Source organism: Melozone crissalis, unplaced genomic scaffold, assembly GCF_028551555.1.
Source record: "Melozone crissalis strain CALT ecotype California unplaced genomic scaffold, PUWL_Pcris_2 ptg000153l_1, whole genome shotgun sequence".
NCBI lineage: Eukaryota > Metazoa > Chordata > Aves > Passeriformes > Passerellidae > Melozone > Melozone crissalis.
Window position 1 is genome coordinate 136416 of NW_026535924.1, and position 13925 is coordinate 150340.

Genomic DNA, 13925 nt, shown 5'->3' on the forward strand with positions numbered 1-13925 from the left:
GATTCACCACCGAAAATTCAAAAAAATTCAAAATTCAGCTGCTGCAGGAAGGGGGGTGCTGCTGCAGCCCGCGGCACCCCAACACCTGGCCCGGCCGCTTTTGGGGTGGGGGAATTTTGGGGAAGCAGCTCCGAGCCCGAAATCTGCCGAGGAGGGGGTTCATGCAAATGCACCAAAAATCCCCCCCCCAAAATACCCAAATCTGTGCTCATTTTTGGGGTTTCTGTCACGCTCCAGGTGTGGGGTTTTCCCCCTGGGGCTCAGGGGTGTTGTGGGGCAGAGATTTCCCCTTTTTTTTGGGGGGGTCGCTGCCCTTTCCCCCCTTTTATGGGGGTCCTTCTGTGGGGGATCCTTGGGATTTTTTAATGGGGGGGTCCTTTTAATGGGGGGTCCTTGGGGAGATCCTGGGATTTGGGGGGACCCCACCCTAGGACAGAGATGATTTTTGGGGAGAGGGTTTGCCCTCCATTACTGCCCTTTCCCCCCCATTTTTTTGGGCAAGGGGAGGGAGATCCTGGCAATTTGGGGGGGACCCCACCCCAAGATGGGGAGAGGGGCTCTGCCAATGGCAGGGAGGGGACCCTGAGGTTTTTGGGGTGCCGGGACCCCCCCTCAGCTCGCCGGGATTGTCCCTGCGGGGGGAGGAAGCGGGGGTGGGGGGGGAGTGACTCATTTGGGCTGAGATGACGAAGATTTGGGGTTTTTAGGGTTGGGTTTTTAGGAGTGGGCGGGTGGCACATCCTGACCCCCCCCCCCCCCCTCCCCAGGGGGGTTTTGTTCCTTTTTCCAGGAATTCGGGTGCCCCCGGCACCCCAAATCCCCTTCCCTGCCTCCCGAGCCTGGCGTGGGCACTGGGCTGCTGATCCATGAAGGCTCCTCCTCTTCTTCCTCCTCTTCTTCTTCATCTCCTCCTCTTCCTCCTCCTCCTCTCCCGAACTCCCAGCCCCCCCTGGCCTGAGGGTTATGGGGGGCACAGGGGCTGTTTGGGGGGGATTTAGGGGTTGGGGGAGCAACAGGGGGTGTTTAGTGGATGTGGTTTGGGGGGATTTTAGGGGGTTTAGGGGCTATGGGGGGCACAGGGGCTGTTTGGGGGGATTTAGGGGTTGGGGGGCACAGAGAGTGTTGAATGGCTGCGGCTTGGGGGTGTTTGGGGGATTTGGGGTTCTGAGGGCACACGGGTGTGCAGGCAGCGGTCAATGGGTGCGGGGCAGTACCGGGGCAGTACCGGGCAGTGGGTGCGGGGCAGTGGGTGCGGGGCAGGGCCGGGCAGAGGCGGCGGTGACTCAGGCAGGAATGCGCTGGCAGCACACGGCGTTCCTGTGCCGGTGCCGCCGCCCGGGCACGGCCCCGCACTCGCTGACCCGGTACTGCCCCGGTACTGCCCCGGGCATTGCCCCGCACCCACTGCTCCCAGTGTGCCCCAGTAAGATCCAGTACACCCCAGGGAGCTCCCAGTGCACCAGAGCCGGTACCGGGGGGTCTCGGACCAAAGGCGGTACCAGAGGCAGTACCGGGGGGTCCCGGACCAAAGGCGGTACCGGGGTCCCGGACCAAAGGCGGTACCAAAGGCAGTACCGGGGGGTCTCGGACCAAAGGCGGTACCGGGGTCCCGGACCAAAGGCGGTACCAAAGGCAGTACCGGGGGGTCTCGGACCAAAGGCGGTACCAGAGGCGGTACCAGAGGCAGCACCGGGGGGTCCCGGGCCAAAGGCGGTACCGGGGTCCTGGACCAAAGGCGGTACCGGGGGGTCCCGGACCAAAGGCGGTACCGGGGGATCCCGAACCGGGCCGGCCCCGCCCCGCACACGGACAGCCCACAGGGCGCTGTCGCCGCCCGGTGGCCAAAGGCCGGTACTGCACCTCAGGCTCCGCACATGCGCAGTGGCGCTGCCACCACCCGCCGATACCGGCACCGGGGGGCTGAGAGGCCTCGGTACCGGCACCGAGGGGTTGAGGGGCTCCGGGGGCTGCCGCCGCTGCCTCCCGGTGAGGAACGGCCGCCGGTGCTGCCCCGCCCGGGCTGTCCCGGAGACCAAAGCGAGGAGCGGCAGCGTCGGTGCCGCCCTCGGGCCCGCGCCGCTGCTGTCGCCGCCTCGTGGTGAGAGCGCGGTACTGCAGGAGCCGCACAAGCGGGGACCTCGGGATGGGGAGGGGGCGCCCCCAGACCCCTCCTCCTGCACCAAACCCCTCATTCTGACCCCCGGGATGGGGAGGGGGCGCCCCCAGACCCCTCATCCTGCCCCAAACCCCTCATCCTGACCCCCGGGATGGGGAGGGGGCGGCCCCAGACCCCTCATCTTGTCCCAGATCCCTCACCCTGCCCCCAGACCCCTCAGTTCTCTGCCCAAAAACCACACCGAGCTCCCCATGGAACCTCCCCCAGTTTCCCTTCCTGCCCTCCTCAGGCTGCAGTGGAACAGGAGGTTCCTCTCTGGAGAGCTGAAAGGGAAGTTTGGAACTTTCTGCTGAGCTTTTTTTCCTTGTTCCTCTTTCAGGACACAGATCTCAAGCAGTTCCCTCAGCGGGGGCAGCTCCCTGTGAGCAGGGACAGCACCCCAGGGATCCTGGAGCTGTGTCAGGGAGGTTTAGGATGGATTATCAGGGAAAGGTTCTTCCCCCTGAGGCTCCCCAGGGCTGCCCGAGCTCCAGGAGGGTTTAGACAACGCTCCCATTTTGGGGCGTCAGTGCAGGGCCAGGGCTTGGACTGGCTGGTCCCTGTGGGGAGATTCCAGGATTCTGTGACTCTCTCAAGTGACAGCCCAGCCCTGGACCCTCAGTGACCCCACAGCTCAAAGGAACCCCCGTCCCCCTCCCCAAATCCCACACCTCAGTCCCTTGGCTCCTGCTGAGCTCCAGCACCCTGCCAGGAGCTGCCCTCCTCTTCCTCGCCCCCAGCACAGCATTCCCACAGGAACCTGTGCCTAGAAATCCACTTTATTTGGTTGAAGACAAGTCAGTGATGGAGAATTCAGAGCCAGCAGGGCCCCAGATCCGTGTGAGGAGGAGCTCAAGCTGAAGGGAACCCCCTGCTCAATTGAAGCTACAGCCCATCCCCAAATCCCACACCTCAGTCCAGGGTAGAGGCTCCTGCTGAGCTCCAGCATTGTCCCAACCCTGCCAGGAGCTGCCCTCCTCCTCCGCTTCCTCGCCCCCAGCACAGCATTCCCACAGGAACCTGTGTCTAGAAATCCACTTTATTTGGTTGAAGACGAGTCAGTGATGGAGAACCCGGAGCCAGCAGGGCCCCAGATCCCTGTGAGAGCCCCGAGGAGCTCCGGGCCACGGGCAGAGCTGGGATCCAGCCCTGCAGGGCCCCGCAGGACACACCTGAGCTTGAGCAGTGCTGGGACCGGCACTGGGGGTCCCAGCAGGAACGGGGAGCAGGGAGGAGCTGCTGGGGTGTGCTGGGAGCAGGAGCGGGGCTGGAGCAGCCCGGGGTGTGGCACTGGGGACAGTCCTTGGCCAGCAGTGGTTGTGTCCCTTGGGAGAGGAGGAGGAGGAAAAAGAAGAAGAGGAAGACAGAAGGAGAAAAGGAGGAAGAGGAAGAGGAGGAAGAGTAGAAAAGGAGGAGGAGGAAAAGAAGAAGAGGAGGAAGAGAAGCAAAAAAGAGGAGGAGGAGGAAGAAGAGGAGGAGAAGATGAAGAGGAGGAAGAGAAAGAGAAAAGGAAGAGGAGGAGGAAGAGGAGAAAAGGAGGTGGAGAAGAAGAGGAGGAAGAGAAGGAGAAAAGGAGGAGGAGGAGGAGAAGAAGATGAAGAAGGAAAAAAGAGGAGGAGGAGGAGCAAGAAGAGGAGGAGAAGATGAAGAGGAGGAAGAGGAGGAGAAAAGGAGGAGGATGAAGAGGAGAAAAGGAGGAGGAGGAAAAGAAGAAGAGGAGGAAGAGAAGGAGAAAAGAATGATGAGGAAGAGGAGGAAGAGGAGGAGGAGTAGAAAAGGAGGAGGAGGAAAAGAAGAAGAGGAGAAAGAGAAAGAGAAAAGGAAGAGGAGGAAGAGGAGAAAAGGAGGAGGAGGAGAAGAGGAAGACAAGGAGAAAAGAAGAAGGAGGAGGAAGAGAAGGAGAAAAGGAGAAGAGGAAGAGGAGGATTTCCCTGACCAAACTCCCCCCATCGCTTCCCTTTGCTGCGTGGATCAGGAAAAACCCGGGCAGGGAGCGCAGCAGCGGCACTGGGCAGGGGGACACAGGGGTGAGGGGGCACCTGCAGGCGTCCCCCGGTCCCCTCGGGGGGCAGAGGGGGCGGCACAGCCACGGCCACTCCCGGGAAGGGAATCCGGGAATCCCGGGAATGGGAGGATCCGGAATGGGAGGATCCAGGATTTGAGGGGAGGATCCCGGGGGTCTCCGGCCCGGCCCCCTCAGTTGATGGGCTCGTACTCCGAGTAGCGCCGTCTCTGTGCCAGCAGCAGCAGGCAGCTGCCCAGCAGCAGCATGGCCAGCGGCGTGCCCAGCGCCACGGCCGTGATGGAGATCACCAGAGGGGAGAAGCTGTCCCTGGGGGGCTCCCCGAAGCCCAGCAGCACCGACCTGCAAAGGGGGGATGGCACCGATCAGGGCAGGGTGGGCTCCGTCCCGGGGGGAGAGGGGTCAGGCCAGGGTGAGGCTGCTCAAGGAGCTGTGGAGCCTTTGCTGCAGGATTAGAGGGGAACCCTGACTTTGGAATGGAGATTGATACTGAATAGGGAAACCCTGAGACCTGCCAGGGCCCAAAGTGCACAGCCTTAGTGGCCAGGAACGTCCCCTCAGACCCCTCTGTACATCCTTAGTGACCAGGAACATCCTGTTGGACCCCTCTGGACCAGCAGCACCCCCTCAGACCCCTCTGCACATCTTTAGTGACCAGGAACATCCTTTCAGAACTTTCAGACCCCTCCGCACATCCTTAGTGACCAGAACATCCCCTCAGACCCTTCAGCACATTGTCAGTGACCAGGATTATCCTTTTGGACCCCTCTGCCCGTCTTTAGTGACCAGAACATCCCCTCAGACCCTTCAGACCCCTCTGCACGTGGTCAGTGACCAGGAACATCCCCTCAGAGCCCTCTGCACCAGCAGCACCCCCTGAGACCCCTCAGAGCCCCCTCACTCGCAGCTGAGACCCCCCAGACCCCCTCAGTCACCATCTGAGGTACCCCAGACCCCTGACTCACAGCTGAGACCCCTCAGACCTCTCACTCACCATCTGAGACCCCCCAGACTCCCCTCACTCACCATCTGAGGTACCCCAGACCCCTCAGACCCCTCACTCACAGCTGAGGTACCCCAGACTCCCCTCACTCACCATCTGAGGTACCCCAGACCCCCCAGACCCCTCACTCACAGCTGAGGTACCCCAGACTCCCCTCACTCACCATCTGAGGTACCCCAGACCCCTCAGACCCCTGACTCACCATTTGAGATACCCCAGACCCCTCAGATCCCCTGACTCATCATCTGAGACCCCCCAGACCCCTCACTCACCATCTGAGACCCCCCAGACCCCTCATTCACCATCTGAGACCCCCCAGACCCCTGACTCACCATTTGAGATACCCCAGACCCCTCAGATCCCCTGACTCACCATCTGAGACCCCCCAGACCCCTCACTCACCATCTGAGGTACCCCAGACCCCTCACTCACAGCTGAGACCCCCCAGACCCCTTGACGCCCCTGACTCACCATCTGAGACCCCCCCAGACCCCCCAGACCCCTCACTCACCATCTGAGACCCCCCAGACCCCTCAGAGCCCCCAGACTCACCAGCTGAGGTACCTCCTCTCCTGGTAGACGTGTCCCTCCTCGCCGCCGAAGGTCACGTTGAGGACGCTGAGGGCGCAGCCGGTGTCCCCGAGGAAGGCGCGCGGCACGGCGGCCGCGGGCAGGCTCCCGTTGGCCGCGCGCAGCGCCCCGGCCCGGCACCGCACGCCGTCCTCGCGCCGCGGGCTGGGCGAGCCGTAGGCGGCCGCCTTCCACTGCAGGAAGGACAGAGGAGAGCCGGTGCCGTTCGGGGGCTCGGCCACCAGCGACAGCTCCTGCGGACGGACAGACGGACGGACAGATGGACAGGGGGTCACCGGGCAGCAGGACAGCGATTCCTGTGCGTTTTGCTAATGGGTACTGAGCTAGCTAATGGATTGATTGTAGATGAATATCATCCCTGTTAATGGATATTGAGCTATTGAATGGATTGATTGTAGATTAATATCATCCCTTTAATGGATATTGATCTATTGAATGGATTGATAGTAGATAGATTAATAGAAATTCTATTAATGGGTCTGATCGATTGATATGAGACAGATTAATATCACTGCAGGAAGGACAGCGCGGAGCCGCCAGTGCCGTTCGGGGACTCGGCCACCAGAGACAGCTCCTGCGGACGGACAGACGGATGGACGGACAGGGGGTCACCGGGGCAGCAGGACAGGGATTCCTATGCGTTCTAATAATGGGTATTGAGCTAGCTCATGGATTGATTGTAGGTGAATATCATCCCTGTTAATGGATATTGAGCTATCTAATAGACAGATTAATATCAATTCTATTAATGGATATTGATCTATCGAATGGATTGATAGTAGATAGATTAATAGAAATTCTATTAATGGATCTAATAGATTGATATGAGACAGATTAATGTCACGGCAGGAAGGACAGCGTGGAGCCACCAGTGCCGTTCGGGGGCTCGGCCACCAGAGACAGCTCCTGCGGACGGACAGACGGACGGACAGACGGATGGACGGACAGGGGGTCACCGGGGCAGCAGGACAGCGATTCCTGTGCGTTCTAATAATGGGTATTGAGCTAGCTAATGGATTGATTGTAGGTGAATATCATCCCTATTAATGGATGTTGATCTATCTAATGGATTGGCAGTAGATAGATGAATAGAAATTCTATTAATCGATCTAATCGATTGATATGAGACAGATTAATATAAATTCCGTTAATGGATATTGATCTATCGAATGGATTGATAATAGATAGATTAATATCAATTCTGTTAATGGATATTGATCTATCTAATGGATTGATAGCAGATAGATTAATATCAATTCTATTAATGGATATTATTGTATCGAATGGATTGGTAGTAGATAGATTAATATCAATTCTATTAATGGATATTGATCTATCTAATAGACTGATATTAGACAGATTAATATCAATTCTATTAATGGATATTGATCTATCTAATAGATTGATATTAGCTAGATTGATATTAGATAAATATCCAGTAGATCATTAATGGATATTAATCTATGTAATAGATTATATTAGCTAGATTAATATCAATTTTATTCGTTTATATTAATCTATGTAATAGATTAATATTAGCTAAATATAAATTCTATTAGTCTAATGTCAATCTATTACATAGATTAATATCAGTTCTATTAGTTTATATTACTCTAGCTAATATCAATTTATTGGATAGACAATATCAATGAACATATTGATTAATCGATCAGTTAATTGACTGAGGGCCATCCCTGAAATTATCTATCTAATAGACTGATATTGGCTACATTGATATTAGATATTATAAATTATTATAATATATATTATAAATTATTATAATATATATTATTATTATATTATAATCTATATTATTATTAGATTATTATAAATTCTATTAATTGATATGGATCTATCTAATAGATTAATATTAGCTAGATTGATATTAGATAAATATCAAGTAGATCATTAATGGACATTAATCTTTGTAATAGATTGATATTAGACAGATTAATACCAATTCTATTAATTTATATGGATCTATCCAATAGATTGATATTAGCTAGATTAATATAAATTCTATTAATCTAATATCAATCTATTAGATAGATGAATATAAATTCTATTAATGGATATTGATCTATCTAATGGATTGACAATAGATTAGTATCAATTCTATTAATGGATATTATTCTATCTAATAGACTGACAATAGATTAATATCAATTCTGTTAATGGATATTGATCTATCAAATGTATTGGTAGTAGATCAATTAATATAAATTCTATTAACGGATATTGATCTACCTAATGGGTTGGTAGTAGATAGATTAGAAATTCTATTAATCGATCTAATCGATTGATATGAGACAGATTAATATCAATTCTATTTATGGATATTGAGCTATCAAATGGATTGATAATAGATTAGTATCAATTCTATTAATGGATATTGATCGATCGAATGGATTGGTAGTAGATTAATTAATATCAATTCTATTAATGGATATTGATCTATCTAATGGATTGATAGCAGACAGAATAATATCAATCCTATTAATGGATCTAATCGATTGATATGAGACAGATTAATATCAATTCTATTAATGGATATTAATCTATCTAATAGATTGATTTTAGACAGATTGATATTAGATTGATATCAATTCTATTCATTGATATTAATCTAATAGATTGATTTTAGATTGATATAAATTAATAGAATTTATATTAATCTATCTAATAGATTAATATTAGCTAAATTGATATCAATTGTATTAATTTTTATTAATCTAACACCAATCTATTAGATAGATGAATATCAATTCTATTAGTTTATATTGCTCTACCTAATATCAATCTATCAGATAGATGAATATCAATTCTATTAGTTTATATTACTCTACCTAATATCAATCTATTAGATAGACTAATATCAATTCTATTAGTTCATATTACTCTAGCTAATATCAATCTATCAGATAGATGGATATCAATTCTATTAGTTTCTATTACTCTAGCTAATATCAATCTATTAGATAGATGGATATCAATTCTATTGGTTTCTATTACTCTAGCTAATATCAATCTATCAGATAGATGGATATCAATTCTATTAGTTTATATTACTCTACCTAATATCAATCTATCAGATAGATGAATATCAATTCTATTAGTTCATATTACTCTAGCTAATATCAATCTATCAGATAGATGGATATCAATTCTATTAGTTTATATTACTCTAGCTAATATCAATCTATCAGATAGATGAATATCAATTCTATTGGTTCATATTACTCTAGCTAATATCAATCTATCAGATAGACGAATATCAATTCTATTAGTTCATATTACTCTAGCTAATATCAATCTATTAGATAGACGAATATCAATTCTATTAGTTCATATTACTCTAGCTAATATCAATCTATCAGATAGATGAATATCAATTCTATTAGTTTATATTACTCTACCTAATATCGATCTATCAGATAGATGAATATCAATTCTATTGGTTTATATTACTCTAGCTAATATCAATCTATCAGATAGACGAATATCAATTCTATTAGTTTATATTACTCTAGCTAATATCAATCTATTAGATAGACGAATATCAATTCTATTAGTTCATATTACTCTAGCTAATATCGATCTATCAGATAGATGAATATCAATTCTATTGGTTTATATTACTCTAGCTAATATCAATCTATCAGATAGACGAATATCAATTCTATTAGTTTATATTACTCTAGCTAATATCAATCTATTAGATAGACGAATATCAATTCTATTGGTTCATATTACTCTAGCTAATATCAATCTATCAGATAGATGAATATCAATTCTATTAGTTTATATTACTCTACCTAATACCAATCTATCAGATAGACAAATATCAATTCTATTAGTTTATATTACTCTACCTAATATCGATCTATCAGATAGATGAATATCAATTCTATTAGCTTACATTACTCTACCTAATATCGATCTATCAGATAGATGAATATCAATTCTATTAGTTCATATTACTCTAGCTAATATCAATCTATCAGATAGATGAATATCAATTCTATTGGTTTATATTACTCTAGCTAATATCAATCTATCAGATAGACGAATATCAATTCTATTAGTTTATATTACTCTAGCTAATATCAATCTATCAGATAGACGAATATCAATTCTATTGGTTCATATTACTCTAGCTAATATCAATCTATCAGATAGATGAATATCAATTCTATTAGTTTATATTACTCTACCTAATACCAATCTATCAGATAGACAAATATCAATTCTATTAGTTTATATTACTCTACCTAATATCGATCTATCAGATAGATGAATATCAATTCTATTAGCTTACATTACTCTACCTAATATCGATCTATCAGATAGATGAATATCAATTCTATTAGTTTCTATTACTCTAGCTAATATCAATCTATCAGATAGATGAATATCAATTACCAGACGGATTAATCGATCAGTTTATTGACTGAGAGGCCCTCCCGGCTCACCTGGAAGACGCTGGGCGCGTACTCGTCGTCGATGGAGCTCCGCGCCCGCAGGCGCCGCTGCGTGCCCGGCGGCTCCAGCGCGGCCAGCTGCAGCACGAAGCGGGAGCCGTTCCCGCGGGGCAGCACCCCGGCCAGCACGAACTGCAGCTGCGAGCTGTCCGCCGTGTGCAGCAGCCGCGGCAGCCGCACCGCGCGGCCGCTGCCCTCGTACGCTGCCACCTGAGGGGACACGGGGCACGGGGACAGTGAGGGGCAGCGAGGGACAGTGAGGGACAGAGGGCACAGGGACAGTGAGGGGCAGCGAGGGACAGTGAGGGACAGTGAGGGACAGAGGGCACAGGGACAGTGAGGGGCAGCGAGGGACAGTGAGGGACAGTGAGGGACAGAGGGCACAGGGACAGTGAGGGGCAGCAAGGGACAGTGAGGGACACAGGGCACGGGGGCAGTGAGGGACAGCAGGGACAGTGAGGGACAGAGGGCACGGGGACAGTGAGGGGCAGCGAGGGACAACGAGGGACACAGGGCACGGGGGCAGTGAGGGACAGCAGGGACAGCGAGGGACACGGGGCACGGGGACAGTGAGGGTCAGGGGGGCAGGGACAGCCAGGGACAGTGAGGGACAGAGAGGGACACGGGGCACAGGGACAGCCAGGGACAGAGGGACACAGGGACAGTGAAGGACAGGGGACAGAGGGACAGTGAGGGTCAGGGGGACAGAGAGGGACAGTGGGACAGTGAGGCAGTGAGGGACACGGGGCACAGGGACAGTGAGGAGCAGGGGGCACAGGGACAGTGAGGGACACAGGGCAGAGGGACAGCCAGGGACAGTGAGGGACAGCAAGGGACAGCGAGGGACACGGGGCACAGGGACAGCCAGGGACAGGGGGACAGAGAGGGATAAGAGGGACAGTGAGGGACAAGAGGGACATTGAGGGACACGGGGCACAGGGACAGCGAGGGGCAGTGAGGGACAGGGAGGGGCAGCGAAGGAAAGGGGAACAGTAAGGGGCAGCAAGGGACAGCGAAGGACACGGGACACAGGGACAGTGAGGGACAGGGGGACAGTGAGGGGCAGCAAGGGGCAGTGAGGAGCACCAAGGGACAGTGAAGGACACGGGGCACAGGGACAGCGAGGAACAGTGAGGGATGGAGGGACAGCGAGGGACACAGAACAGAGGGACAGCGAGGGACAGAAAGGGACAAAGAGCACAGCAATCAGCGAGGGACACGGGGCACAGGGACAAGGGATAGAGGGACAGTGAGGGACAGCAAGGGACACGGGGCACAGGGACAGCCAGGGACAGTGAGGGACATGGGGACGGTGAGGGACAGGGAGGGACAGAGAACAGAGGGACAGCAGGGGTCAGGGGGACAGCGAAGGTCAGAGGGACAGTGGGACAGTGCCTGCCGCCCCCTGGACATGCCCCCAGCCCCCTGCCTGTGCCCCCTGCCCCCTGGACGTGGCCCCAGCCCCCTGCCCGCGCCCCCTGCCCCTGCCATACCCGGAATGCCAGGCTGCCGTTGGCGAAGGCGCCGCCGGGGTCGCTGGCCGGGACCCCCCTGAGCTCGGCCGTCAGGGCCGTGTGGTTCAGAGTGTGGTTGAGGCTCTCCCAGGAGAACTCGGACAGGTCGTAGGTGGGGTAGAAGAGCTCTCCCAAAGGTTTGGCCTCGCTGAACTCGAAGAGCTGCAGGGAAGGGAGGGGAGAGGGGTTGGGAGCACCGGCAGGACGGGGGAGTGTGCTGTGATCCAGGGAACGGGGCAGAGCTGCCTCAGCCAAGCAGCTCCGACACTGCCCTGGATGGGAATGGGAATGGAGGGGGTTTCCCTGGAGCTGGGAAGCTGCCCAGGGACCCTCGGCACCCCCAGCTGTCCCAGAGCAGCCCCTTGCCAGCAGTACCTTGGTGAACACCACGGCTGTGGAATAGACCACGCTGTCGGGAGGGTCGATCCAGACGGCCCCAGCAGGACTGGGTGACAGCAGCTGGGTCCAGTTGACCCTCAGGGCACTGCTGGGGCTCCGCGTGGCCACCAGGAGCACAGAAGGGGCCCCGATGCTGCTCCAGACGTAGTGCAGGGTGTCCTCAGGCCCCACCGCCCGCACGTGCAGCAGGTTCACAGAGGAGCTGTTCCAGCCAGGGTTGTACTCCATGGACACCTGCGGGGCAGGGACGGGGCTGGGGGTGGCTCTGAGCCCAGCAGGACAGCCCCAGTGTGACAGGAGGATGGGACACTGCAGCTGCCCGGGCTCCCGTGACTCTGCAGCCCTGGTGTTGCTCAACACGCTTGGTCAGCATTTCACAACACTGAGCTGCTTCCCATCCTCATGGCCCTTTCCTTCCACAGCCCCTTCCCCTTCTACAGCCCCTTCCTTTCCACAGACCCTTCCCATCCTAATGGCCCTTCCCTTCCCCAGCCCCTTCCTTTCCCACCCCACAGCCCCTTCCCTTCTCATCCCACAGCCCCTTCCCATCCCACAGCCCCTTCCTTTCCCACAGCCCCTTCCCATCCTAATGGCCCTTCCCTTCTCATCCCATAGCCCCTTCCCACAGCCCCTTCCTTTCCCATCCCATCCTACAGCCCCTTCTCATCCCACAGCCCTTTCCAATCCCACAGCCCCTTCCTATCCCACAGCCCCTTCCTTTCCCACGTCACAGCCCCATCCCCATCCCATCCCACCCCAAAGCCCCTTTCCCACCCCACAGCCACGCTGGTCCCACTGCATCAGGACAAAGGGACACACATGGGACATGTCGCCGCAGGACAGGGGTGACAGGGCGGGGTCAGCCAGGACACAGCGAGGGCTGGTTCAGCTCCAGCCCCACATGGGAGCCCCTTTTCCCCCAAGCCCCGCAAGGTTGGAGCCCCAGCGGGTCCAGCCCAGCCCCTGCTCCGGACAGGATCCCCCGAGAACACAACAATCCCAAAAGTTTCTATCCCACAAACTATCCCAGAAGTTTCTATCCCACAAACTATCCCAGAAGTTTCTATCCCACAAACTATCCCACAAGTTTCTATCCCACAAACTAGCGCACAAGTTTCCCCTCAGCACCGAGGGTGGCAGAGCTGCCCCAGGCGAGCACAGAGTCCCACCCGCACCCACCGGGATGTCCCTGGCTGGGTCACCCCGGTGTCCCCGCACTCCGAGATCCCAGGAGGGGACACGGGGGAGGTCTCAGCCATCGCCGCAACGCGGGACGAGCTCTGAGCTCCGCACCCGGCCCACCCAGCCCCGGTACCCCCGGTACCCTCGGTAGCTCCGGTAGCCCCGCTCACCTTCCGGCCCCGCTCGGCCCCGGCCGCCGCCAGCAGCGCCAGCAGCGCCAGCCCCGCAGCGGCGGCCATGGCGCCACCGGCCCCGGCCACGGCTCCGCCCCGGAACCGCCCCGGAACCGCCCGGGAACCGCCCAGGAACGGCCTCAGGACCGCCCCGGAACCGCCTCAGGACCGCCCCGGTACTGCCTGCGGACCGCCCTGGAACGGCCCCGGAACCGCCCGGGGACCGCCCGCGAACCGCCCTGGAACCGCCTCAGGACCGCCCCGGTACTGCCTGCGGACCGCCCTGGAACGGCCCGGGAACCGCCCTGGGACCGCCCCGGTACTGCCTGCGGACCGCCCTGGAACGGCCCGGGAACCGCCCTGGGACCGCCCGCGGACCGCCCTGGAACGGCCCCGGTACGGCC

General features: G+C 53.5%; 1 protein-coding gene across 1 annotated transcript; it reads right to left on the bottom strand.

Moving 5' to 3' along the window:
* Positions 1-4306: 4306 nt before the first annotated feature.
* On the bottom strand, positions 4307-13592 carry GLMP (glycosylated lysosomal membrane protein). Its single transcript, XM_054293509.1, has 6 exons — positions 13519-13592; positions 12143-12400; positions 11747-11929; positions 10245-10463; positions 5734-6005; positions 4307-4520 (listed from the first exon to the last, which is right to left on the bottom strand). Exons 1-6 carry the CDS (start codon positions 13585-13587, stop codon positions 4352-4354), a joined length of 1170 nt encoding a protein of 389 aa, XP_054149484.1. The 5' UTR covers positions 13588-13592; the 3' UTR covers positions 4307-4351.
* Between the last annotated feature and the right edge of the window lie 333 nt (positions 13593-13925).